A 25,048-nucleotide genomic window follows, 5' to 3' on the forward strand; every position below is an offset into this window, starting at 1 on the left:
TGTATATACAGCCAGATAGAAGGTTAGCAACTATTTACTCAAATCCTCTCTCCAGTAAACAAGACGAGAAATGTCAGGATTAAAGCTAATCAAGAGAAAGGCCAATTCAACAAGTATTTTTCTTCTCCATATTTGTGCCATTTAATCTCTGTCTTTATGTTAGTAAGATGTACACTTTGTATAGCCTTTTTACATAATACTGCTTGAGTATGGCCATTTCTTTCATTTAATAACAGAGAGGTTTAAATACATTACAAGTTACAAAGTTCCACAGTAACTACACATTTAGGAATAGGAATACATGTGCAACATATCTTGACTTAATTTTGTTTCTCTTCTGTTCCATCAATAACATTTAGAGTAATACATTTCTTCTCACCCTGAACAGGTTAGGAAATTAATGGTGGAATAAAAAATAGCCAAAGTTATAAAAATCCAGATGCTACATTGTTAACCTGGATACGTACAGATTTAACATGGAATTGTTAGGTTATTAAATACAACTACACTTATATTATTTATCTGATCATTATTATCCTGAGTATTGTTTCCTGTATGAAACTGTTAGAACATTTGGAGTTATATTATAGTTATCGTAGTAGAGATTTTGCAAATTACAGTAAGATATCAAAGGGAAAGAGGATAGGATAGGCAGCAGTGTCGTCAAGGCTCTTTGGAATTAAACGCTCAAAGTACAATATACATTTCTAACTTGCTTTACAATTCCCTGAGGTTCAAGTTAGCCTTGCTCTGTAGTGTTGTATACGTTTTATCAATCAGAGAGGAATACTTGTAACACAATGTGAGAAATTGTATTATACCTCTATGCTGTGTACTATACAAGAGAATACATGATTATTACACTGAGTACAGTTTAACTTTTCAACATTCGAGAATTTGTACTCTGATAAACTGATTTCAACTGCTACATGAATGAATGTAGGTCCAACAAATAAATAACATCTATACATGGTTAAAAACTCACACTAGCAGACACAGATTATTTTGCGTCTATTTTTTTGGCCCATTGTTCACTTCCTTAGTTTGTTCTTTGCAGGAATGCTCAATCTCCTGAATGTCCTTATCTGCTTGCCGTAAGCATTCAATAATGGATTTCTCAGTCTGAAGTAAGTCGTCCTTGGTTTTGTCCATCAGTTCCCAACATATCTTCCTCTGACAATGAGTATATTTCATCACAGAGAGAGGGGAGTCTGCTCCGTCTCTTGGGGGACACAGCATCTGAGACAGTTTTGCATAGCTTGTTCAGAGTCTGCTCTGTGCTGGACAGGACAACTGAACCATTGGCTTGACTGTTAGAGCCCACAGGGATGGAGGTGGCGGACGCTCCGCTCTGCAGGGTGGGGTTGGTCATGTCAAACAGGCTCAGCTTCTGTTGTGGCTCATCAATAGGGAATTTGGGAGAATATTTGAAACAATTTCCAGGGTAAGCCAAGGCGGAGCCTAGAACGTTACCAGCGACCCCCTCACCTTGAGGTTTACCCTTCATCATTCCCAGGACTTCAAAGCGGAAGCTGGAGATGTCCTGCTTAAGCTCCTATTAATCACCAAGAGCCAGATATTAACCAACAGCAGAGATAACACAACAATTAATAATACCAACTTCAGTTTGACTGCATATTACCTTAAAATTCTCCTCTGTCAGCCCTTCCTCCGTCTTTGCATCTCTGATCATTGCAGCCACATAACGCTTCACGAGGTTCTTCAAAACCCCCTAAAAAAAGATGATTTTTTAAAAACATAATTGCAGATTCAATGGTTTATAAGTTTTACCTTAACATCCAAACTTTACAGCACTTAATGGTATACAAATAACTACCTGATATTCATAGTTTAATCTCACATTATCGGCTGCTCGTCTCTACATAAAAAAAAGAAAAAGTCGATTAACATTCCAACTCATTATTTTTTGTAAGTATAGTGCTTGTACTCGCCCTTTGACAATAGGAGGCCTTATGATATACATGAAAGGAGAGACGTCATTCACTTAAATTAATCGATTTCTAAGGAGAACAGGTTATTTAATTTGCTCTTGATTAGCCACTTTACAGTCTACTTACAACATAAACCACAACAAATGCCCCTACCCCCAGAGTTTCGAATGTTTCAAGCCTTTTTATGCTTGTTCTCCTGAAGAGATGTGTCTTAATCCATCCAAATAGATAAAAAACAGACTTTGGGCTGGGTATTATATTGAAAGGAGAAGGCAGAGTTCCCCCTTCTTCAAAATAACTCATCCATAATTTTGTTCTTGCAAATTTCCACTCTATATCGGCATGATCCTAAAACAAACAAACAAAACAGACAAGCAATTACTTAAAACTGTTTGAAAAGGCATACTAGACAAATTAGTGTGGTAAAATATAAAATTGGTATGCTAAAGCACTCACAGCAATGTGCTGGTAGGAGTTGTTCATCATGGCAATTAGCATATTTAAAAGCACTACCAGGGAAATGACATTGTACGTGCCAAACATGGTGGAGCCCACAAACTCAGTGAATTTATGGTCTGGTCCCACATTGGTAACATATAGGGAAATTAGGCCAAATATCGACCAAAATAATGACTGCAGCGTCTGGAACAGCCTGAAAAGCAAACAACGATACATCAAACAATGTGCTGCTAAAAACAAATCTGATAAATTAACTATTCAAAATTAATATTTGGCAGAATAACATTTATTTAGGGACTCTTACTTACGTTGAGAATGCGTTGTTTTGATTTTGACAGCGTACGCCGTAGCATTTCTCTTTATCGTCGTTATAATAAAAGTATAGCTGGTTGAGGCCATTGGCAAAGGCTAACAGCACCAGACAATAGATGAAGAGAAACTTGAGGATGTCCAGGAGCATGCGGCCCAGTGAGATCTGTAAGGGGCCAAGGTGAGAGTTGGCAGTGAAAAGGCAGATGAGGCGCAAGGAGCTGAAGATGTTGGCGATGGCAAACAATGCCTCTGCTATCAAAGTCGGGTGCCACATTTCCCAGTTGTCTCTGGGTTTATGCCCACTGTACTGTAATAAAGAAAAGAAGGAGAATGATGAATACCATACCATAAAAAATAAAAAGGCAACCAGCCCTTTTACTGCAAAATACAAGTTTATTTACCCTTTTTAGAGAGAAATTAGAAAGTACATTACCTTTGCATAGGCAACAATTTTCAGAGAAATTGTTGCAAGATACAAGGAGTTCATAATAAAGTCCATTAAGTTCCACCAGTCATCAATGTAGTCTTTGAAACCACTATCCCACATCTGTTTGATCTCAGTCCAGATAAAGCCTTGGAAATATAAACAAATAGATAGATAGAATCGGAGGATGAAACCCTCTTTATTAGTCACATACATGCACACAGCAGAGCACACACAGTGAAATTAGTCCTCTGCATTTAACCCATCCTAGTACTAGGAGCAGTGGGCAGCTATCGTGCAGCGCCCGGGGAGCAATGGGGAGGGGGGATTGGAGGTGTCCGGTGCCTTGCTCAAGGGCACCACAGCAGGGCCTAGGAGGTGAACTGGGACCTCTCCAAGTAGCAGTCCACTTTCCATATTTCAAGTCTGTTCGGGGACTTGAACCGGCGACCCTACGATTCCCAGTCCAAGCCCCTACTGACTGAGCCACTGCTGGTAAATACCAAAAGTAATTTGTCATTTTAACACTGTTTTGCAGGTGTCCACAGGAACAAAAGTGTGCCAAACAACCAGTGGTCACAGTAAGCACCTAAGTTTTACTTTTGCCAAATATACAGATGCACAATAGTACTAAACATGATAACTTGAGTGTAAACAGGAGTTTTTTAAGAGTGTGTTGTTACCAAGCACCCAGGGCAGGATCATCCATTCCACCGTGGTGGGTGGTGGGCCTTGATAGTCCTTTTGCACAGACGCTATGTGCTGCGAGGCCAGAAGGAGCAGGAACAGGAAGGTCAGGTAGGAAGCAGTGTGACAGATGAACTTGATGAAGGGCTTACGAATGAATAAGCCATAGCGGCACTTTGGAGAGAACAGGTAGAAGATGGATAACAGTGGGAAGAGGAGGCCAATGAAGATACACGTGATGAGTTTTCCTGCCCAGTGCCGCCTCCTCCAGCCAGGGAACTCATCATACCACCGAGAAGCCAGCAGCTGCTGACAGTTAGGCTGAGCAACAAACTGAGAGAAAAGGAAAGACAAGGTTTAGCCGATTAAGATTTAACTTCCACAATTCATAACCTGCAAACATAACTTTGATACAGACTGTATATAAAAAATAATCAAATTTTTAAAAGTGATTATGACCAATTTTCTAGACTAAAAGTTGATAAGTAGCTATATATACTGCGTATTTGATAAGCTTTAGTAATGTTGATTACTGTCACACCAGTAGACCTATGTGTGCTCTATCAAGAATAAACTGCCACTAAACTTAGATCACATTTTTCCTCAAAATGCAAAACTTCTCTGTCCCTTACAGGGAGCTTTATTATGCCAAGCCAACCCCTTTAACTTTTGTATAAGCACACAACACAGAACACTCAGAAGTATCTAAAACAATCCTTCGGAAATCCCACGATTTTATTTTACAGTTGCTAATCAAAGAAAAACTCCCCAGGTGAAACATGTCTGTTCAGCATTTATTCCATATATACTGTTCATTTGCACAGGGTGTGCAAGCAGACATTTGGGAAATGCCTGGACCAAAGAAATCCTTTTCACAGCTGTAACAAAGATTGTTTTTCCCTGCCGATTCAAACTCTCTGATCTTGAAGTGACAAAAACTGCCAAGGCTTGTTCTGCTACAACATTTATTTAGTGTTGTTAGAGACAATGCTAACCTTGTTATTGTAAGCACTAGTGTTTCTAACATCCATACATGTGACTTGTCAGACACATGTATGGATGTTAGATAACTAGTGCTTGAATGAATAACTGACTTATATCATGTAAGCATGCGAGACAAAAGTTCCAAGTTGGAAAAATATTTCTGAATCCTCTGTTAAGGAGTGATTGACTTTGAGATTTGATACAAACATCTGCTGGACATCTGCAGATGGTAATGGAGGTTAATTCCGTTTTTAACCAAATTATGGCCAAATGGATTCCCATTATGGTATAATATAGCATTACATTTTGAGTGATGATGTCATCTCAATGCAGAATTTGACTTCTTTAAAGCTTCCTCTTCCTATCCGTCCTTGTAAGATGTTGACTTGTTGTAACATGACTGGAGGGTAAAGGAAGCATCTGGCAGAACCACATTTTTTCAGAGGACATTTTTGGAAGGTGAAAATCACCCCATCCACGTCACAGCATATTCACATTCAAGGATACATTTTGTCCTAAGGCCGAATCAATTGTGTGTATTAATTATGCTAATGAATAAAATTGGTCAGTTTAGATATGATTCGTAATCCCACTTTAGATTTCACTATGATAAAACGTGATAATGAACAACTTAATATTTAAGTTCTGCTAAGCAAATAAAAGCACGTAGTGCACTTAGTTTTTCATCTACCACAATGTTACAATATTGTACTGTATCTACTGTATCTCACCAGCACTACTCTGTTCCATTAAAACTCTGTAACCAATTTGGTGCTTTTTTTAGGCGGAGTCTAAAAACGAACCTTAAAAAATATGCACAGGTTGTGAGTTTTTTATTCTGGTCGTTAGCATGAATAGACAATTTAGGTCTATATAACTTATGCTCAAAACATACTATGTTGTCATGTACAAAGCAATTGCTCAATGGCACCAACTGTGAATTTAGGGACAGCCAGGAAGAACAGTGAACACTCCTATATTAATTTGACTTGATATCATATTAATTGTCCTACTTTTGACAGCCTTGTTGTCACGTTAATTATGGCTCCAGGATTTTACTGGTTTAAACAGTTTCCAAAGTTAAGTTGAGTATAATGCATTCAGGTCTTTAGCAAGTAAAATCTCCCTGCAGATAATTATATGATCATTATCATTATTACATTGCCACTATTATAAAACTGCTGTATACAAACAAGACCCTCAAATCTTTAGGTAGTTTTTTAATTAAGGGGACAAATGAAATACAATGACTGAAACCCTGTCTATACTTACACTGTTCTATATATTAGCCTGGTTATGCAGTACACAAGACAAAAATACTGAGCTTGTTTGTTTACATTGTAGCAGAAAGAGAAATAATTTCATACAAGCTTCCTTTCTTGTCACCTGCTGCTGTGGTGTGCAAAAATCAATGCTCCATATACAATTACAGATATGATCCTTTATTTCAACATAAATAGTATTTAATACTTTTGGATTCATACAGTATGAAACACTTAATGATATTTCTCATCCTGTTCCTGCCAATGTGTATATGCACGTTTTAAGTAGCTGTATTTCGCAATAAATGAAAGAAAGCTGGCATTTCATCCTCTAAAGAAAATGTAAAAGACAGTAAAATGATCCCACCCTAATTAAAATATTATGAGTTTGTATTTCAGGGAAATGGTCATCACTTATTCCATCATTATCCCCAATTATCCAATTGTCATGGGACACTCTGAGAGTGCTACTGTAATGCATTGGTAAGAGCCATCCTAGCAATTATATGTTATCCTAAACTCCCTAAGCACATCTCCACCCATCTCAGTCCATTAACAACTCATCTTTGAAACATTCTTGTTAGTTAGACCATATTGTTCAAATAACGTAATACGTATTCCTTGTTGTACTTGTTTCACTAGTATCAGTAGATATTATAACCTTCAAAGAGCTTACCTCTTTCTGGCAATATTTGATAGCCAGCTTGAGTCGGGCCAGATCATTTGTGTTGTCGTCTAGCAGGGGGTTGATGTCATCACGGTAGTTGAGGATTATTTCCAACTCTTTAGAACTTCGGGTCTGGTCCAAGAGGTCCTTTGCAAATTGTTTACATGTATGGGACAGCTCTTCATACTCTGACTTGAACTCATTCTCCACTGTGCTGAGCTCCCCAAGCTCCCAGCTGAGTTGAAAAGCTGTAAGGAAAGGATCCTCGCTGGAGAGGGCGATGAGAGATGGGCTGGCAAGGGCCTTGTAGATGTTGAGGCGCGAGCGTGAGTGACGTAGGCTGTCCACATCTGAACTGGAGACACACTCTACACAGTTACAACGCACAGCATGTGGCTGAGGTATGGAAACACTTCGCTGAACAAGCAGTTTAATGATCTCATAGTTGTTGGTGTGGGCAGCAAGGATGATTGGAGTGATGTCCGGTGTGAAGTCTGAAAACTGTTTGTCCAGTAGAATTGGTGGGACCTTTTGAGAAAGCAGAGAGAGGAATAGACAAATGAAGAAGCATTAAACACAATCAATTTACACTATATTCTCATTTTTTTCAGGGAATTCACAACAAAAATACAGTTTTTCTGATCCCCGCACACAAACAGAAACAGCTAGTTTGAATGGGCCTAATTTCATCTCTTTTTGACATCTGACCTTCCAATGTCTAACAGCAAGCACACAGCTAATGGCTTGTGGTTAAGCTGGCCTCAACATATCTTCCTGTTTGGAGGCAACTAAACCCTTTTATTCTTTTTCGTTATATTGACAGGAAACACATTACACCCAGTCCATTACAGGGAGGCCCAGCAGCATAAAAAAAACACATTTACAAAGATGTCAACAAACTGAAAACAGAGGCTAAACGACCAACAGCAGCACATCAAAGCGTATCAGAGCTGGAACGTGTAAGCAGAAAAAACAGGGCGTTGATTTCCTAATGTTCGAAGTAAAGACAAGCAAACATATTGTATAATGTTTTTTCTATATCTTTATCAGTTTAAGATTAAACAAATACATTCACATTCAAACATTCAGTGCAACAGCCATTTAATTCAATATGTGAGATAGACACTAAATGCTTATTTTGTGCTATTATATAGCTTACAATATGCTGTAACAATATGTGAGATAGACACTAAATGCTTATTTTGTGCTATTATATAGCTTACAATATGCTGTAAAGGAAAGGTTTAAAAATAAACCTTTTTTTTTAGCAGTTTGGTTCAAATTCTATTCCAGAAGCAAAGAGGCTCCGAAAAAAATGGAAACAAAAAGTAACAAAATAGAAATTGACTGAGGAAAGAAAACAGTTTAAATTAACAATAACTATATACAGTACCTTTTTTTCCCCGCGTGGCTTCTTATGGTTGAGCAGCAGCTCCACGGCCCCCACCACTTCTTTGCGGATGGCATGCAACAGGGCATCACCCAAATATACATTATAGCTGAGCAGCAGCTCAATGATCTCCAGGTTCTCATTTTCAATGGCAATGAGCAGAGCTGTGCGCCCCAGGGGGTCAATGCAGTTGATGTTGATCCTGAAGTAGATCTCAGCCTCTTCCAGGGCTTGTTTTACACTGGCATAGTCCCCCTTCTCAACAGCCCCCAGGTAGGCCCTCTCAAGGGCAGAGAGCTCAGACTCTGCCCGTACAATACGCAGGGGGATGCGGTCCCTGTATGAAGAGGAGTCATTTTTCTTGTAATACAGCTGTGACATTGCTGCTACAGCATCACAGTCTCAACTGAAAATAGATGAGAAATAAAGACAGAGGAAAATATTGCATTACACTTCAGGTAAGTCTAACAGTGGGAGAATAACTAATGTTGAAATGTATCTTGTTTGTACTCATTTGACAAATGCAATTTCATTTACAATTTCAAAATCAAATCATTGTAGTATGCTTTACTATTAGGACATGTTTAGCCAAAAATATCCAACAATATATTTTAGTCAAAATATTATTTAAACACGTTACTGTTAACTCCTAGAATTTTTCAAAAATAATTTAAATCTCAAATATAATTTAAATATTTGATTCTTCTTAAAAATAACAGTAATCACAACATCCTTTGTCACAATAACAATATAAGAAATCCAAGCGCATTCCCAGCATAAACACTGAAACTTTACCTTCTTCCTGTTGCTTCCCAGTTGAGATATACTCTGGAACTACTGGAAGAAGAACCAGAGGATGCGGCTGTCAGAGGGCAAGTTGTGTGGTCGGATCCTCTGTGATCTCATCACTAGTCTCCACTGAAGTCACTGTAACTTATCGGCATGTCATGAAATCCCCTGCCCACCCCTTTCCCTCACTCGTTTGTAGGAAAGCAGGAAATGTTTGTGCTCTCCCTTTCTGTAAAAGACTAGAGAAGGATCAGGTGGTGACAAGGAGTGACTCGCTGTATTATGTTGCAAAAACTGCGCGACCTGGAAACGCATCTATACCCGTTGTCCCTTTATTGTAGCTTTACACTTTTGTTCTACTTTATCACAGTGTAACAACTGTTGGCGATGAGAGGGTCAGTTTTCCATTAACGAAATACGTTACGCAGTTTTTTTCCTAAAGAAATGCATATCTTTGAAAATGTGGTTATAAACACAGAACATAGCCTACTTCAGAAGATTCATGAACTTAAGCAAGATGGTTTGAGATGTATGCATCATTATGACCGTCATAGCTATTGAGAGATTTTTACAAATAAGTCTTATACTAGTTGAAATATCTGCTTAAAGTTTTATATTATTATTATTATTTTTAATATATTTATTTTAAGATAAGGAAAGAAACGTTACATTGTGACGTCGTTGTTTAAGAGGCTGGTGCTGCCATTTGGTGGTCGGCAGTAATAAGGCTAGCTAGTTGAGTAATTTTGCCATGAAAATAACTGCGGTTTTCTTTTTATAAAACTGCCCAAGCAAACATTGAATTTTGTCCACCAAATGTAGGGCTACATATGTTGAGCAAACCCACAAATAAACTTGGTATGAAGGACTCTTACCTGAAATAGTGCGAGTGATGCACGGACACAAACTTTCCTCTATCACGGGAGTAAGGCCAGGTGGGAGGAAGCGATGACGTCACTTCAGGCAGCTCAAAAAGCTCCCCCTGTTGGTAAATAATGTTTGAATGCAAATAATTGCTGGGAATGAACATTATTCGATCTATAATAAATGGATATATTTATGGTAAAAGCTCTCTCTTAAGACTGGAATCACAGAGTTTTAGAAAACCAGTAGTTTCTTATCCTGCTGACAAAGACACAAACAAACCAACAAACATAAGCAAGAACTTAATCTCCTCGGCAGAGGTAATAAAGTGTAAACTGGAGTGCTTAAGAAAGTGTGGAGGGAGCTATCTATCTGAACAGACTACTTCTACAGGTGAGACTAAAGTTAGTTTAGAGTGTAGTAATGTAAAGAGGAAGAAAACCAGGCTAGCATCACTGCTGTAGTTTAGGCTCCTATTCATAATGGAGAACTAATACAATGTTGAAAATATATCATGTGATGTTTGTTTGAAACATTGTATGAGAACACACAGTGGCCCTTTCATTATGACATGATTTGGTGAGACTGAAACATGCATGTGGAACATTTGCCCTGAAGTAATGTAACAGATGTTCACTTGGATCAATTGCATCAATTCATTCACAGAGTCATCATCTCTTCTACTCAATAGCCTTAAGGAACTGTCAGAGCGTGTTTAACATGTCTTCGTCTTGTATTTTTACACTGCAAAGATTGTTTGTACTTTAATAATCACAATATATTTTTCCATTGAGCTCTCAAAGTTTATTAGGGGTAGCATCAATGAAACTATGTTTCAAGATGTTTGGCATCAGTCTATAACTGGCTAATGTGAGCATGCACTGTTGCTAAGAAACCTCAGTCCAACCCATCTTTTACTTCCACATCCAGAGCTTAATGTTTGTTGAGGTCTTTTTACTACCTTTGAGATGCAGCTGATTTTAAAGTCCGCATAGGGAACGTTTGTCAATTACTCTTTAAACAAATCATGTGTTTTGTTTTTTAGTTAGCAATTTCGTTGAGATGTTATTGATAGAGCCTTTTTCAAACTCTGTGTTGAATCATTTTCACTCCAGCCCAAGAGAATTACAAATACAAACTCATTTGACCAATATTGCCATTACGATTTAGACAGTCATCTAAGATAGCCAATATAAACACAGATAACACATGACTAAATAAGGATTTCAGTTAAATAGTTTTATTTAACATCATTCATTTTTGTTCCTGGTCTTTGCATATTATGATTTAGTTCACAATCAGTTCTTTCTCCTTTTCTTCTTAGTCATTGCAATTAGCAAGTTTTAGGCACTTAAGAAATGTGTGTGCTTTCGTGTTATTTTGGCAGATACACAATGTGTCTGAGAGGAAGTAATTCATGAGAATATACATTTTCCTCCCTCCGAATCAACAGTGCCTCCCACTTACAGGACTTGCGGCCATCATTATCATCACTGCAGCTATTATCACAACACAATTCTCACAAGACATCTGCAAGGCAATCTGGTTTGTGCATTAATCAATACAATTATGCCAGCAGTGTTATCCAGCTGTAGCCTACAGTGAAAGGCAGACATAAAATGTGTACTTGTACTTGACATACATTACATTATGTATGCATTATATAACCTCTTTAAACCATAAAACCTGATCATAGGTTATTATGGTCTTACACAGGTGAACAAAATAGCACTTATTAACCCGACATATTTTATACAATATCACTCTAAATACACAATTTGCAGGGATTTTTCTATAAGGGAAACGTTAAAACTCATACCATAATATCTCTCAATCATCCCTTATGACTGGAGGTGTGTCTGTAAGCACTTTATTGCCAATGAAGAATAGTGTAATGTGACTGTGTTCAGTGAACTGCAAACTCCAGAGTAACACACCTGTTTTCCTACTGGTTAGTTCAGCTTAAGATTTGAGGAGGTCCCTCTCAATCAGACTTTCTATTTCCTACTTCAGGCAGTTTGGGACATGTGAATTCCCCAGAAAGTAATCACATAGGCTACCAGAGTGCTTTCAAGACTGAGTTAACTGTTATTTTAAATAAATAGGAAATGGTTGCTGCAAGATAAAATGGTTTGCTAGAAAACAACAACATATTCAGTTAAAAATAACTTTAGAACAAAATATATTAAAAATATTTACTCAAAATACAATATTAAAAGTATATGTGTATGAAAGAAACCAAAACTAAAGTGGGCTGAGGCAAGTATATTGGGTGGCAGGCTACTTTAAGTGATGGGGTGCTACCATATTCGCACAGGTTGCAGTGACAGCCAACCATACACAGCAAAGAGGTAACTCACTCGTGCGTCCCAGTGCTCTTCACCACAGCAAACAATAAGGGTGACTAGCCCCCGACAATTACCAGCACTCAGCTCCACTAAAATCAACTAACAAAGTTAAACAAAAAAGATCTCAGTTGGTTAAAACACTATCTTTAAAATGGACAAAGAACAGCTAAACAAATTATCATAAAAGCTATAAGCTAACAAAAATTATTACCAAAACAATTATACGCAAAACATAGGATTGTAACCTATTACTCCCCCTCTAAATGGTCTTGTCCAAACACTTAAACATGTATTTTTACTGACTTTAACTACAGTAATATCTACAAATATCGTGGTAAAACAGGCCCAGATCTGTAACTATTATCAGTCGTAAGAAACACACTATTGCTTGTTATTTCTTTATGAATCATTCAACTTTATTGCGTATTACGCAGTACCACTGTAATTCAATGATTCACTAAAGGAAATGACCTCATTTTCCACTAGAGGGCAGAGAGACATTTCCTTTTCTCCCAAAACCCTGATAAGCTTCATCACGATGCACAGATGTTTAAGGCTTCCAAACTACGAATGCCATTATTTTTATAATCGTCTGCCTCATCTGCTCTTTAGTGGCAGCTCCATTCCTTCAAAAGTCTGTGGCTTGTTTGGGCACTGACTGTTTCACCCTGTCGGAAAAAAATATCTCCTTAGTAGGCTCCCCTTGAGCAAAAGGATTCTGTTTGAGAAACATATACAGTAAAGTAAACTTCCTACAAAGGTTGATGTTTAGTGAAGATTTAAATCTGGGCCACATGTTTGTTAATGGTGTTTGCTATCATCAAAGAGTCTGCTGACCCAGTTCTTGGCATGTTGATTACTGCTTTCACTTTACTTGACTCTCGCTTTCTGGTGCCAGCACTTGGGGTTTATGTCTTTAATCTGCATATAATAAATAATGAAAACTGAACAACACTTGGTACACAAGCTGCTAGCAGTTACTGAAGACATTTAAAGCACAATAATTTCATATTAATTACAGAATTGTATTATTAAGTGGTGCTGGCATAATTATTAATTATAATGTTGTCTATAGAGACAACTTGTGATGTTAGTTAAGCCAAAGAAAACCCCTATTTGTTTCTGCAACTTGAGGTTGCAGGCACTCTTATAGTGTTTTTGTGACATTTTAAATAAAACCAGTCTCTGTTAATGGCCTTGTTGAATCTCTTCTGAGCTTTAAGCTTGCTTCAGCAGAATATTCTTAATTTATTTCAACTCAAAATAAATAGCTTGTATACTTGTACAAGGACCATATTCTACAGTGAAATCAATGCATTTTTCCAGTGGAGCAGTGGGGTTGTGCGGTATGCATGAATGATTTGACTTCACGAGGTGGTCAGTGTTTGCCGGGTTGTAGAACTAATTTGGTATTGCAGTCCAGCTATCTGTCAATTAGATGTAGTATGTATCTGGCAGGTTTTAAACTAGCTTCTGAAAATGAACACTGATGCAATAGTCAAGCTTGCAGCAGAAATTCAAAGTCATTAAACAAGATCTTGAACTAATTAGGCCTGCCAGTCCTTCGGTAGTGAGAGAACACAGCCAGAGCATAGCTCAACTGACATGTGAAATAAATCTAAACACATCTGGAAAAGATATAGTATTTTTGTTTGAAGCAGTTCATTTTCCCATTTAGCGCCCGATCATACCACAAACAGGACATAAATATGTTTTACTGACAATGTGACATACCATTACTCAAAGTAGACAAACCATTCCTTTAACAGATGATTTCATTATTTAGGTTGCTTATCATACCAAAGCATTCATTTTGTAATGAGAACTTGACTTTTGACTACAATAAATTAACCCAAAGATACGAAAATGTGACAATTCCCCATAGAAATGCTCTTTATTTTTTACTTTAATATTGTATTATTATTCATTAGTCTACTAACTTCATGTAGCTGTCATAATATATACATTTATGATGCAACACTATATTGTATACTTTGCAACTCACAAGACGTATAATATGATGTTGTCATATTCTGGCAGTGAAGTATGATACCGTACATGCTATTTACAGCAATTATGTTTGAATGCCGTACTGAAAATTTTAAAAATGTAATGTTTTTCTTGTCTCATGTCTCAATACAATTAAAGGCAGTCATTTGTGTCCAAAAACTGTGCAAGAATCTGAATGTGCTTCCTGTTGAGTGGTGCATGGAGGTTATAGGTTTTGTTTATGTCTGTCTGCGGGGGTATTTACTAAACTTAATAACATCAGCAATTCCCCATCAACTGACAAAAATGAGCAGGAGTTTGTCAGTTTGTGTGCTGGTGCTTATTAGAGCTGTCAGCAGGGGAGATGTGTGTATGTGTGTGTGTAGTGGGGAATGGGGTTAAAACTCACCTTTAGGTCTATAGCTAAGTCACATGTATGCAGGAAGCATAAAAAGCACCCTTTAACAACAATTAACTCTAACAGATGACAGATGACCTTAGTGACTTGGAGCCAATGGAAAGATTAAGTCAATTACAGCTTGGCAGGGGGACTAAGACATATTTGAGACATTCCCAAGACTATTGGAACAATAGGCACTCACATAGACGCTGTCAAACCAAGCCCGTACATTTTATATGTCAGAGTAAATCCAACAAAATGTACTTGGTTCTTTTCCTAAAAAATAAATCTGGATAATAACATAACAATGACAACGCTGAATCCCAGTCCAAGTGACAGCATTACTGCCCCAACGTTTGCAGTGTCTGCAGCTTTTTCATGACTATCTAGTGAATGCACTCTGTTTCATCTAGACAATATTGTTGCTGACTTAGTCCCCAACTTTAGATCAAACCGGGTAGAAAGAGAACACATTAAGCTCAGCAGAAACTGGAAACTCAAAAGGGTCAAGGAGAAAAAAATGCACAAGGGAGGAATGGCAAGAATATGCAGCTGTTAAGTCCACAGGCAAATACTTGGGGAGTAGGATCATTCCACCTTTCAAGAAAAAATGTTTTTTAAAAAAGATCAATTTACTCTCAATGCAGAAGTCATTTCTTATAGTAAAAAGTCAATTGAAAAACTCATAAAAGCATTTATCTTCTGATGTTGTGACAATGTGCAGATGGCACACAGTGTCTCCCATCAGGTGAATTCTCATTTCTATATTTTTATACGCAGTGAAAATGAGCTCAGCCCGCGGGGTGGGCAAACATGTTAAGTGCCTCTCAGCTTTTAAACTCATCTGGAGAATGAAGGCCAGCGGGGTATCTAGCAGCAATCCGATTAAATGATGTAACCTTTGGCCTGTAGGCGACCACACCTCCACAGGAAGCCAAAGATTTTGAGTTTTTAATAACATAAAAGTCTGAAGTCAATGACGCAGTTTTTAGTCACGGATGAATGGTTAAATGTCCGCTGATTGGCCTTTACTTGTGTCCCTAACTGCCATATCACTCAGGGTAGTTGAACAACATTAAAAAGCTGTTTTGACAGTGCCCTGGTGCCCCTTAAATCTTTTTTGCACTATCAAAAGCTTTTGGACACCTCTTTAAAGTTTCTCTGTAAAATGATGTCCTGAGAAGAACATTAAGTCATTACTATCTCAAACTGAAAAAAGTTAGCTCAAATGTATTGGCAGTTTGTTCAAGTAAAAATATTGGCCATTTTATGGACAGCTTGGATGTCATTAAACAAACAAAAAATTATATCAACTCATTTCTTTTTTTTTTTGTTTAAACATACTGTATCAATAACATATTTAAGATGTTTACCAAACTTCCCAGTTAATATTTACTGGTGTTGCCTCTAGAAACCTTCAAAGCGTTTTGAATTTAATTGAAGTTCTTTCTGTTTTTGTGTTCTGTGTTCCCATTGAATACTACTAAATGAGCCTCTGAAAAAGAAGAAAAGTTTAGCGGTTAGATTTGGAAGATAATTATGTGGTTAAACTCCTACACTTTGAAGTAAAACGTTTGATGAAAGCATGAGGTTATGCGTTGTTTCATGTGGAGGTTAACATGATGTGGCAAAGGAGCTTCAACCCAACACAACATTGTCCTTGATTTTTTAAATCTATTAACGAACAATTAATCTATTTTCTGTAAATAAACTTAAATAAGCATTGTTATGTTTGTAAGCAGTATGATTCCTCAGGCGTTATGTCTTAACACATGCGTCCAAACACCTGGGGATTTAGCAGAGCACACAAAGAATGTGATTAAACTTGACTGGTTCTGCTGCCTTTTTAGATCTGTAGCATCCCAAGAGTAATATAAGCTGGGGTAAGATGGATATGACTGCTTGTTGGCTCTGCATTGTGTTTCTATGGGCTACACAATATACTTTTATAGTGGAGGACTTCACAGTAGCTGCTGCCAACCTTTCAGGCTCAATCATCAAACGAATTGTCCCTGACAAAGACATAATGAACAAAAATAGCCTTATGAGATCAGGGAGACTGGGGCCGATTGTCTCCAGGGAAAAGCCACCAACAGAAATAGCCCTGATAAGTCCAAGGTATTGTAAGAATGGAGTCACTTTAGCAACACTGACACAAACAGTGCCGTGACACCAATATTATGTCTGATATTGACATTTTATTATTAAACACAGACCGAACACACGTTCCAAATTGTCTTAGTCACCCATGTATTTCAAAATCTGATGTATGCTATAAGTATGCAGATAAAAACGAATGGTTGGTTTAGCTACAGATTGTCTACACTTCTCAGGGCTCAGGTCACCTTACATGATACATAACTCTGTAATTCCCCGTACTAACGATGCCCTGCTGGTTTTCAGGGTTTGGCCTGTCAGTGTGTGTGTACTGATGAGAAGACAGGGCGTTAGTCTTCTTTAGACAGGGGCGGGAGTGGTCTAATCTGTAAGGCCTTGGACCTTGGACTGAAGGGTCGCCGCATCATGTCCCGATCGGAACAAGAAATGCGATGTGTGGACTGGTCCTGGAGAGGAGCCAAATCACCTTGTGGGCCACCGCCGAGGTGCCCTTGAGCAAGGTACCAAACCCCCACATGCTCCCTTACGCCGGCTAGACTGGCTGCTTCTCAACTCTAGATCTTCTCGATGCATGTGTATACTGCAAGTGTGTGAATTGTGTGTGAATTTACGCCTACATGTGCGTGTATATAAAAAAACAGAGCGGAGAACTGAATTTCCTCTTTGGGGGATTATTAAAGATCCATCCTCTTCTTCTAAGTGGAAAGAAATAAAAGATTAGCCTTCTGTAAGAACAGGGAAAAGTGGATATTTTAAGTTTAGGGATTTATGTAATGTGAATATATTTTATTATTTTATTTTCAATTATAAGAGTATTAGATTAGAGTTATTTCAAAGCAGAACAAAGATGGTTTCTATGAGCTTCAGAACAAACATTTCTGAATATTTTGTGCTTAGGAATGAGTAAACATTAAAATGGATGAGCTTCTGAAATCATCTATTGTTGTTCTGATAAATGGTTATAAATGGTATCCAAAAAAAGAACTGAACTGCAATATGTCAGCCTAAACCTTTGAACCTCAATAAAACAACTGGCACATCAGGAGTGCAATTGGCATCCTTACTTCCTTTATAGACCAACAGTTCTATCTTCTGAGAAGAATTAGTCACTTACAATACATTTGATATCAATGTGATATGACAGAATATCATCAAACTTCCCTTCACCTCAAAAATAAGCCTGAAGGTTTGGGTATGATCCAATTCCCTCTCTGCCATGGCTGCTGTCAGAAAGTTCTATTCATCTTCTTTTTCATTTTCTCTTGTAACTAGGAGCTGTCAAGGCCTGGGGGCTTTGCCTTGCAGTTTGCTTGGCTGTATTTATAATTGGACCCCGTCAACAGTGTCCAGTGCAACTCAACTGCATAGTTTGTTTTGGCAGCTATGTGTACCCATTTCAACACATGCCAGCTGTGAGACGGTTTGTATGTCATTAATGTGCAACAATAGGCAGGTGTAGACACAATGGTTTCACCCTTTATTTGTGGATGGAATGAAAAGCATCTCACAGTGATCAGAGAGGACTGCACACAGTTGAAGTCAGTTTTTCCCAGGCGACACAGGCCTTAGGGTTGCTTCACATTGGCACAGGAGCATTACTATGTTATATCTAATAGATACAAAGGATGTAGAGTAAATCAAACATGCATAACAGCTGCAGTTGTAGCTATGTACAAGGCATATCACTGTTTAGTTTAAGACATTTTATGTTAATGTAAAAACATTACACATACCATAGAGAAGCTATATATAAGACTACTAAGACTATATATATATATATATATATATATATATATATATATATAACATCATCATCATTTTCAGACCCATTATAACCAATTTCTATTAACTTTCAATGGCCAAAATTAAAGCACCTTCTAATAAAATTGAGTTCTTAGCCTGGCATGCTGTGCTGCACAATGTCTGTGTGGGTGTCCTCTCAATAAACACCAGTTCTCCACATGAGCGGCACGGAGAGAGGCCGGATCATGACTGGGCTTGTCAGAAGTCAGAGGAGAATGTTCTACTGGGGGAAGCGGCTGACACCTGGAGGACCTGTGTGATGAGAAAGCAGCTTAGCAGGAAACAGGACAATTCAACTGCATGAATCTAATAAATAGACTTTTCACTCACGCTTTAAGAGTGAATTGTTGGTTAATTTACAGGTGAAAGCTGTCAAGAGTAGTAGCTGTATTGTGGCCATATTGGCACAACAGTGATAGAGTCAAAATGTGTGTGGTGCCTTCACTCCATCAATTCTGTTGTGAATGGCTACATACTGTCACCAATCACTCCTTCAAAATCTGCTTTTACATCGGTATGCCCTGTTAAACAGCAACTCATGAGCACTGCTTATGCAATTTCATGCAATTGGTGTTTATCAGGGACAAGAAGGTGGGGAATTTGCATAAAATCGAGGGAGGTATGTGATTTATGCTGCTAATGAAGGGTGTGTGAAGCATCCTCCCTCCTCAGCTGCGGAACCACGAGAGGGAGACAAAGCTTTTCTCAAGATTGTCTGTAAAGACTTTTATACAGCTGTAGGCTACTTCTAATTGATTTCCCTCATTGTTAGGAATAGTCTGGAGTGATTGAATAGCTCTGATTGAAGAAAATATCAAGATATTTCAAAGATAATGAGAGAAAATTGATGCACCTTGAACCTAATATAACAACTGGTCATACTACTGTATAAATCTTGCATCAGGCTCAAAGATCGCCTCTTTCATTAATTTGTTTTATCATATCAAACCTGACGAGGTCCAGCCCACGCGGCATCGTTTTGTCTTTCTAGAATGACACAAGCCACGTCCATTTAAAACCTGGCAAACGCATTCCCAGCGGAGATGTTAACCAATCGGCTGAGGGGAGGGCGTAACTCTCCTTACTCCAGCAAAGCAGGAGTATGAAGTTTATGTTACCAGTGTACAGCTGCTGTGAGAGAATGGTGCACCTTGGTGTCCGTAGGTGCGTGATATTATCCGACTCTGGTTTTATATTCTTGCAACTTTAACGCTACTTAGTTTTCGAGGCTGAATGCGCAAAGTTCACCGTGTCTCCTTTGCGGTTCCACATTACAAATGGCCTGGATTATTTTCCCTCATCTGCACGGCCGTGGCGCTGCTTTTGTTCTGCTTGCAGTGATTCTGACAGGTGATGCAGTTTCGCAGGTTTTTGACAGCTATGGATTATCATACGCCTTGAGGTCCGAGCTGTCAGAGGACACGATATTGGTTGCCAATAATGGGATCCGCGTGCCTTTTGGGAGATCAGTTTTCATTGATCCCGTCAACGATTTGGTTATCCAAGTTCAGCCCGGCGATAGATGCAGCATAACGGTTCTGGACAGTGATCCCTTGTCTCAAAGGCCTGGACACCTGTCTCCGAAAAAGTTTCCGTGTGAATTTGGCCCCAACGACGTGAAGTATTCTCACTTTGGCTCCAGGAGTCCGCCGAGGGATAGAGTGAGATTACAACTCAGGTATGACACCCAAACGGATACGATTATTATTCCTTTCATGATGGAGGTGGAAGTAATTTTTACACAGCTGGAAGTGCTTACCAAAAACATGCCACTTACTGTCGAGAAACTGCTTGGCACGAGTAACCCCATTGATAGAAGAATTTTAGAATTCACCTATGACAAAAGTGCAGCACAATGCAAAATAGCCTCTCTCTCCAGGGGCAGCGTGCTCCCCAGGTACGGGAAACTTGTGGATGAGGACAGCCTTGGAACAATGGTGGAATGTGATGAATTTATTAAAATGAACATCCGTTATCAGCATACTTTTGCTTTGAAGTCACCAAACCGAGATTACATTCCAATGCTTGTGGAGTTACATGATAAGGAAGGCAATTTGCTAAAGCAGGAATTTTTCCAAATTTTGGTGAGGATTAAAGAGGGAGAGGACAACACTGCTCCTAAACCCAGTTTTGTTGCAATGATGATGATGGAAGTAGACCAATTTGTTATGACAGCAATAACTATGGATATGCTGGCTGCAGAGGATGTAGAGTCTAATTCTGATGAATTAATTTTTAACATCACTTCCAGCCTGTCCTTTGAAGAGGGCTACATAGTGAGCACCGATGATAGGAATTTACCAATAACCTCATTTTATCAAGGAGACCTCAAAGACTTGAAAATCGCCTATAAACCCCCTGCTGTCGATTCAGACACTGAGCGGATTTTCCAGATTGAGTTTGAGGTTGTGGACACAGAGGGGGCTGTGTCAGACCCTTTTGCTTTCATGATTGTTGTTAAGCCTATGAACACATTGGCCCCTGTGGTGACTAGGAATACTGGCCAGTTACTGTATGAGGGTCAATCCAGGCCTCTGTCCAGTTCACAAAGTCTACAAATCAGTGATGAGGACAGTTTGGACAAGGTCAGAATCACTGTTGTTGATGGGCTGAGGCATGGAGAATTGACTGTTCTTGGCTTGAGGAGGAAATTCTTCACCCCAGCTGACCTCGACGCTGGAGTGGTCATTTATCAACATGATGGCAGTGACACATACAGTGATAATATAATTTTCAGAATGACAGATGGCAAAAATGAGGTTGAGTTTCTGTTTCCCATCACTGTCGTTCCAACTGATGACGAGCCTCCAATAATCAATGCCAACACTGGTTTGGTTTTATTTAAACACCAAATGATGCCAATCTCCTCATTAATGCTTAGTGCAGCAGACATTGACTCAGAGGATTCTTCAATAAAATTCACAATAGAGCCTCCCTTTTCCACGATTGGACAGGTGCTGCTGCGTCAGTCTGAGGCCCCAGAGGACCCATCAACCTGGAAGTTTAATACAGAGGATGAATTGTATGAGAAAGTAGTAACTGAATGGCTGCAGCAGGATATTACCGATGGTAAACTGTTTTACAAGCACATTGGGCCCCACAGCACTAGCACAGTTATGGATCAGTTTGTGTTTAGAGTTCAAGATGACAATGACCCACCAAACCAATCAGGTGACAGTTTGTTTATTATCAAAATTCTCCCTGTTGACGACGTTGCACCTGAACTGTACCCCGGCACCACTCTGCAAATGACTGTGCACGAGTATCAGCTTACTTACTTAAGAAAGAAATTCCTCCTTTACACTGACCTGGACTCAGAGGATCGGGATCTCAAATACACAATCATCCAGCCACCGACGGATACAGATGAGAATAGCCCGGTTGTATTGGGAGCTTTGGTATTAACTGAAAAGCCAAACACTGAAGTCACAATTTTCACTCAGGCGCAAATTAACCACCATAAAATAGCTTACAAACCGCCTGATTTAGAGCTTGGCATCACCAGTCATGTTTTGCAGTTTCGGTATACTGTGGAGGATGTTTCTGGAAATGTTGTAGAAGGAGTTTTCACTATATTTTTAAAGCCTGTAGACAACAATCCCCCTCAAATAACCAACTCTGGATTTACTGTGCTTGAACGCGGCACACATATCATTACAAATGCAGAGCTGGACACCTCTGACACAGACACAGACAGCAAACAGATATCTTTCACTATTACTCAGCCTCCATTGCACGGCAGGATTCAGTTTACATTCACCGACATGACAAAAGGGGACACTTTCAGCCTAGAGGATATTGGAAATGACAGGATTTCATACATCCATAATGGAGATGAATCAACAGTTGATTCAATACAAATTGATGTCAGTGATGGTGTCCACATTGTCCCAATTACTATAAGGATTAGTGTGAAGCCGATTGATGATGAAACTCCAACTATCAGCCTTCCAGCTGGCACACTTGGCTCTTACATAGATGTACTGGAAAATGGAGCAACGGAAATCACAAGCAATGTAATTCAGGGAAGAGATGAGGACACAGATGACCTCCGCTTGACCTTCATTGTGGAGGACCCACCATCATTTGGTGAAATTCTGGTGAAAGGTGTACCCTCTCGCACATTCACCCAAGCTGATATTATTAATGGCTTTGTGGTCTATGCTCATACCAGTGGGGAGATAGGCTTGACCACAAAGGAAGACTTTTTTAATCTCACTTTGACGGATATGTCTGATGAGTGGACTGTGGGAGGAAATAAGATCACCGGTGTCAGAGTACATGTAACTGTTCTTCCCCTGGACAGCCAAGCTCCAGAAGTCTTTGTTGGCCCAATGTTCACTGTTGTTGAGGGAGAGAAGAATGTCATTCAAATTGTTCATATAAGCGCTGATGATGAAGACACTTCCAACGACGACCTCCTTTGCACAATCATTGTACAGCCGACTTCAGGATATGTGGAAAATATCTCCCCTGCCCCAGGCTCAGAGAAATCCAGGTCCGGGACCGCAATCAGTGCTTTCACCATCAAGGACATCAGACAGAATCACATTTACTATGTTCAAAGCATTCACAAAGGAGTCGAGCCAGTGGAGGACAGGTTTACGTTCAGATGCTCTGATGGCATCAATTTCTCTGAAAGGCACTTTTTCCCAATCTCCATAATCCCCTCTAATGATGAAAAGCCAGAGATTTACATGAGAGAGTTTGTAGTTATGGAGGGCATGAACATAGTCATTGACACTCCCATTCTTAATGGTGCTGATGCAGATCTTCCCTGGGATCAGCTAACATTCCTTATTACCAAAACCCCCAAGCACGGATTTATTCTCAATCAGCTCACTACTGGTACTATCCCTGTCTCTAACTTCACCTTGGATCAGATCAGGGAGGCCTCTAGCATTGTGTATGAGCATGATGACTCAGAGACCACAGAGGACAGCTTTGATATTGTGCTCACAGACGGAAAGTTCAGTGTAGAGAAAACTATAATAGTTATGATTATCCCTGTGGACGACGAGACTCCGAGGATGGCAATAAATGATGGCCTTGAAATTGAGATAGGTGATGTGAGAGTCATAAACAGTAATGTTTTAAAAGCTACCGATCTGGACTCAGAGGATGATATGCTAACTTACGTTATTCGCTATGGGCCTGGGCAGGGATATTTACAGAAGGCATCAACTTCTGGGACATTGCAAAATATCACAGTTGGAATGAACTTCACACAGAAGGAAGTTGATCAGGGTTTAATTGTATACATCCATAATGGGCAAGAGGGGATTCGAGACCTCATCAAATTTGATGTGACAGATGGCATCAACCCGTTGATTGACAGATACTTCTATGTCACAGTGGGTGGCATTGACATGGTTTTTCCAGATGTTATCAGTAAAGGTGTATCCCTTAAAGAGGGGGGGAGGGTTTCTCTGACAACAGACCTGCTTAGTACAAGTGATCTCAACAGCCCGGATGAACACTTGGTTTTTACAATCACTCGAGCTCCCATGAGAGGACACCTTGAGTGCACAGACACACCTGGGATGCCGATTTCATCCTTTACTCAGCTCCAGCTGGCTGGCAACAAAGTCTATTACATCCATACTTCTGACGATGAAGTGAAAATGGATAGCTTCGAATTTGAAGTGACTGATGGCTATAACCCTGTGTTCCGCACTTTTCGCATCTCCATCACCGATGTGGATAACAAAAAGCCTGTGGTGACAATACACGGCCTGGTGGTAACTGAGGGAGAGAACAAACTCATCACTCCTTTTGAACTTACAGTGGAAGACAGAGACACCTCCGACCACTTGTTGAAGTTCACAGTCACTCAAATCCCAGTTCATGGTCGACTGCTCTTTAACAACACCCGGCCTGTCACCTCTTTCACAAAGCAGGACCTGAATGAAAACATGATCAGCTACAAGCATGATGGCACAGAGAGTGCAGAGGACAGTTTCTCCTTTACAGTAACTGATGGCACCCACACAGACTTCTACATATTTCCCGACACAGTTTTTGAGACTCGAAAGCCCCAAATGATGAAGATAACAGTCCTCCCTGTGGATAATGGGGTACCCCAGATTTTGGTGAACAAGGGTGCCCCAACATTGCGTGTTCTGGAGACTGGTCACCTCGGGTTTGTGATCACCAGTAAGACCCTTAAAGCAGAGGACAGAGACAGCATCCAAAAATCTGTGACCTTTAGGATTACTGTCGCCCCAGAACACGGCTACCTGATCAACCTTGGCAAAGGAAATGCCACCATCTCCATCTTCACGCAAGGTAAGAGAGATGCATTTCAAAACAGTTTTGAAAGCTTGTAACAATCTGTTAGTTTTGTAACATACTGCAAGAATTCACATTCAAGACAGTTTTTAATTCACTAGAGTCCACTTTCAAACTCATTTTACATTTACTCACACTGCTAACTGCACTCCCCTGTGAAGCCTGAAAAATGCTGAGTTCAATCATAAGGTTTTTGTTTTCACTCAAGAGACTGCCTATTTACAGAGATGAAATATGTTTGTGCCTAAGGCTGAACAGATCTCACTAAAGGAGCGCAACACAGCCTAATGTGTTTCACTTTGGGATAGA

General features: G+C 39.3%; 2 protein-coding genes and 1 long non-coding RNA gene across 3 annotated transcripts in view; 1 reads left to right on the forward strand and 2 right to left on the reverse strand.

The window, feature by feature from the left end:
• Positions 1–208: 208 nt before the first annotated feature.
• On the reverse strand, positions 209–8,539 carry trpc4b (transient receptor potential cation channel, subfamily C, member 4b). The gene is given in 11 exon segments (XM_063907890.1): positions 209–1,134; positions 1,136–1,555; positions 1,643–1,732; positions 1,838–1,879; positions 2,106–2,300; positions 2,409–2,604; positions 2,720–3,030; positions 3,157–3,296; positions 3,831–4,167; positions 6,757–7,275; positions 8,141–8,539. Coding segments are annotated over 11 exon segments (2,751 nt in total). The 5' UTR covers positions 8,519–8,539; the 3' UTR covers positions 209–1,011.
• A 9,877-nt stretch (positions 8,540–18,416) lies between these two features.
• LOC134880067 (uncharacterized) overlaps positions 18,417–25,048 on the reverse strand; it is a 45,190-nt gene continuing 38,558 nt past the window's right edge. The window contains exon 3 of the long non-coding RNA XR_010167897.1: positions 18,417–18,700. This is a non-coding gene — a long non-coding RNA (uncharacterized LOC134880067). The remainder of the gene's footprint in view (positions 18,701–25,048) is intronic.
• The window catches only part of frem2b (FRAS1 related extracellular matrix 2b), a 49,065-nt gene continuing 43,609 nt past the window's right edge, over positions 19,593–25,048 (forward strand). Inside the window, 1 exon segment of the mRNA XM_063906764.1 lies at positions 19,593–24,736. Coding sequence (XP_063762834.1) covers positions 19,726–24,736 — 5,011 coding nt within the window. The 5' untranslated portion in view covers positions 19,593–19,725.

The sequence above is a fragment of the Eleginops maclovinus genome, chromosome 18 (genome assembly GCF_036324505.1).
Source record: "Eleginops maclovinus isolate JMC-PN-2008 ecotype Puerto Natales chromosome 18, JC_Emac_rtc_rv5, whole genome shotgun sequence".
Classification (NCBI taxonomy): domain Eukaryota; kingdom Metazoa; phylum Chordata; class Actinopteri; order Perciformes; family Eleginopidae; genus Eleginops; species Eleginops maclovinus.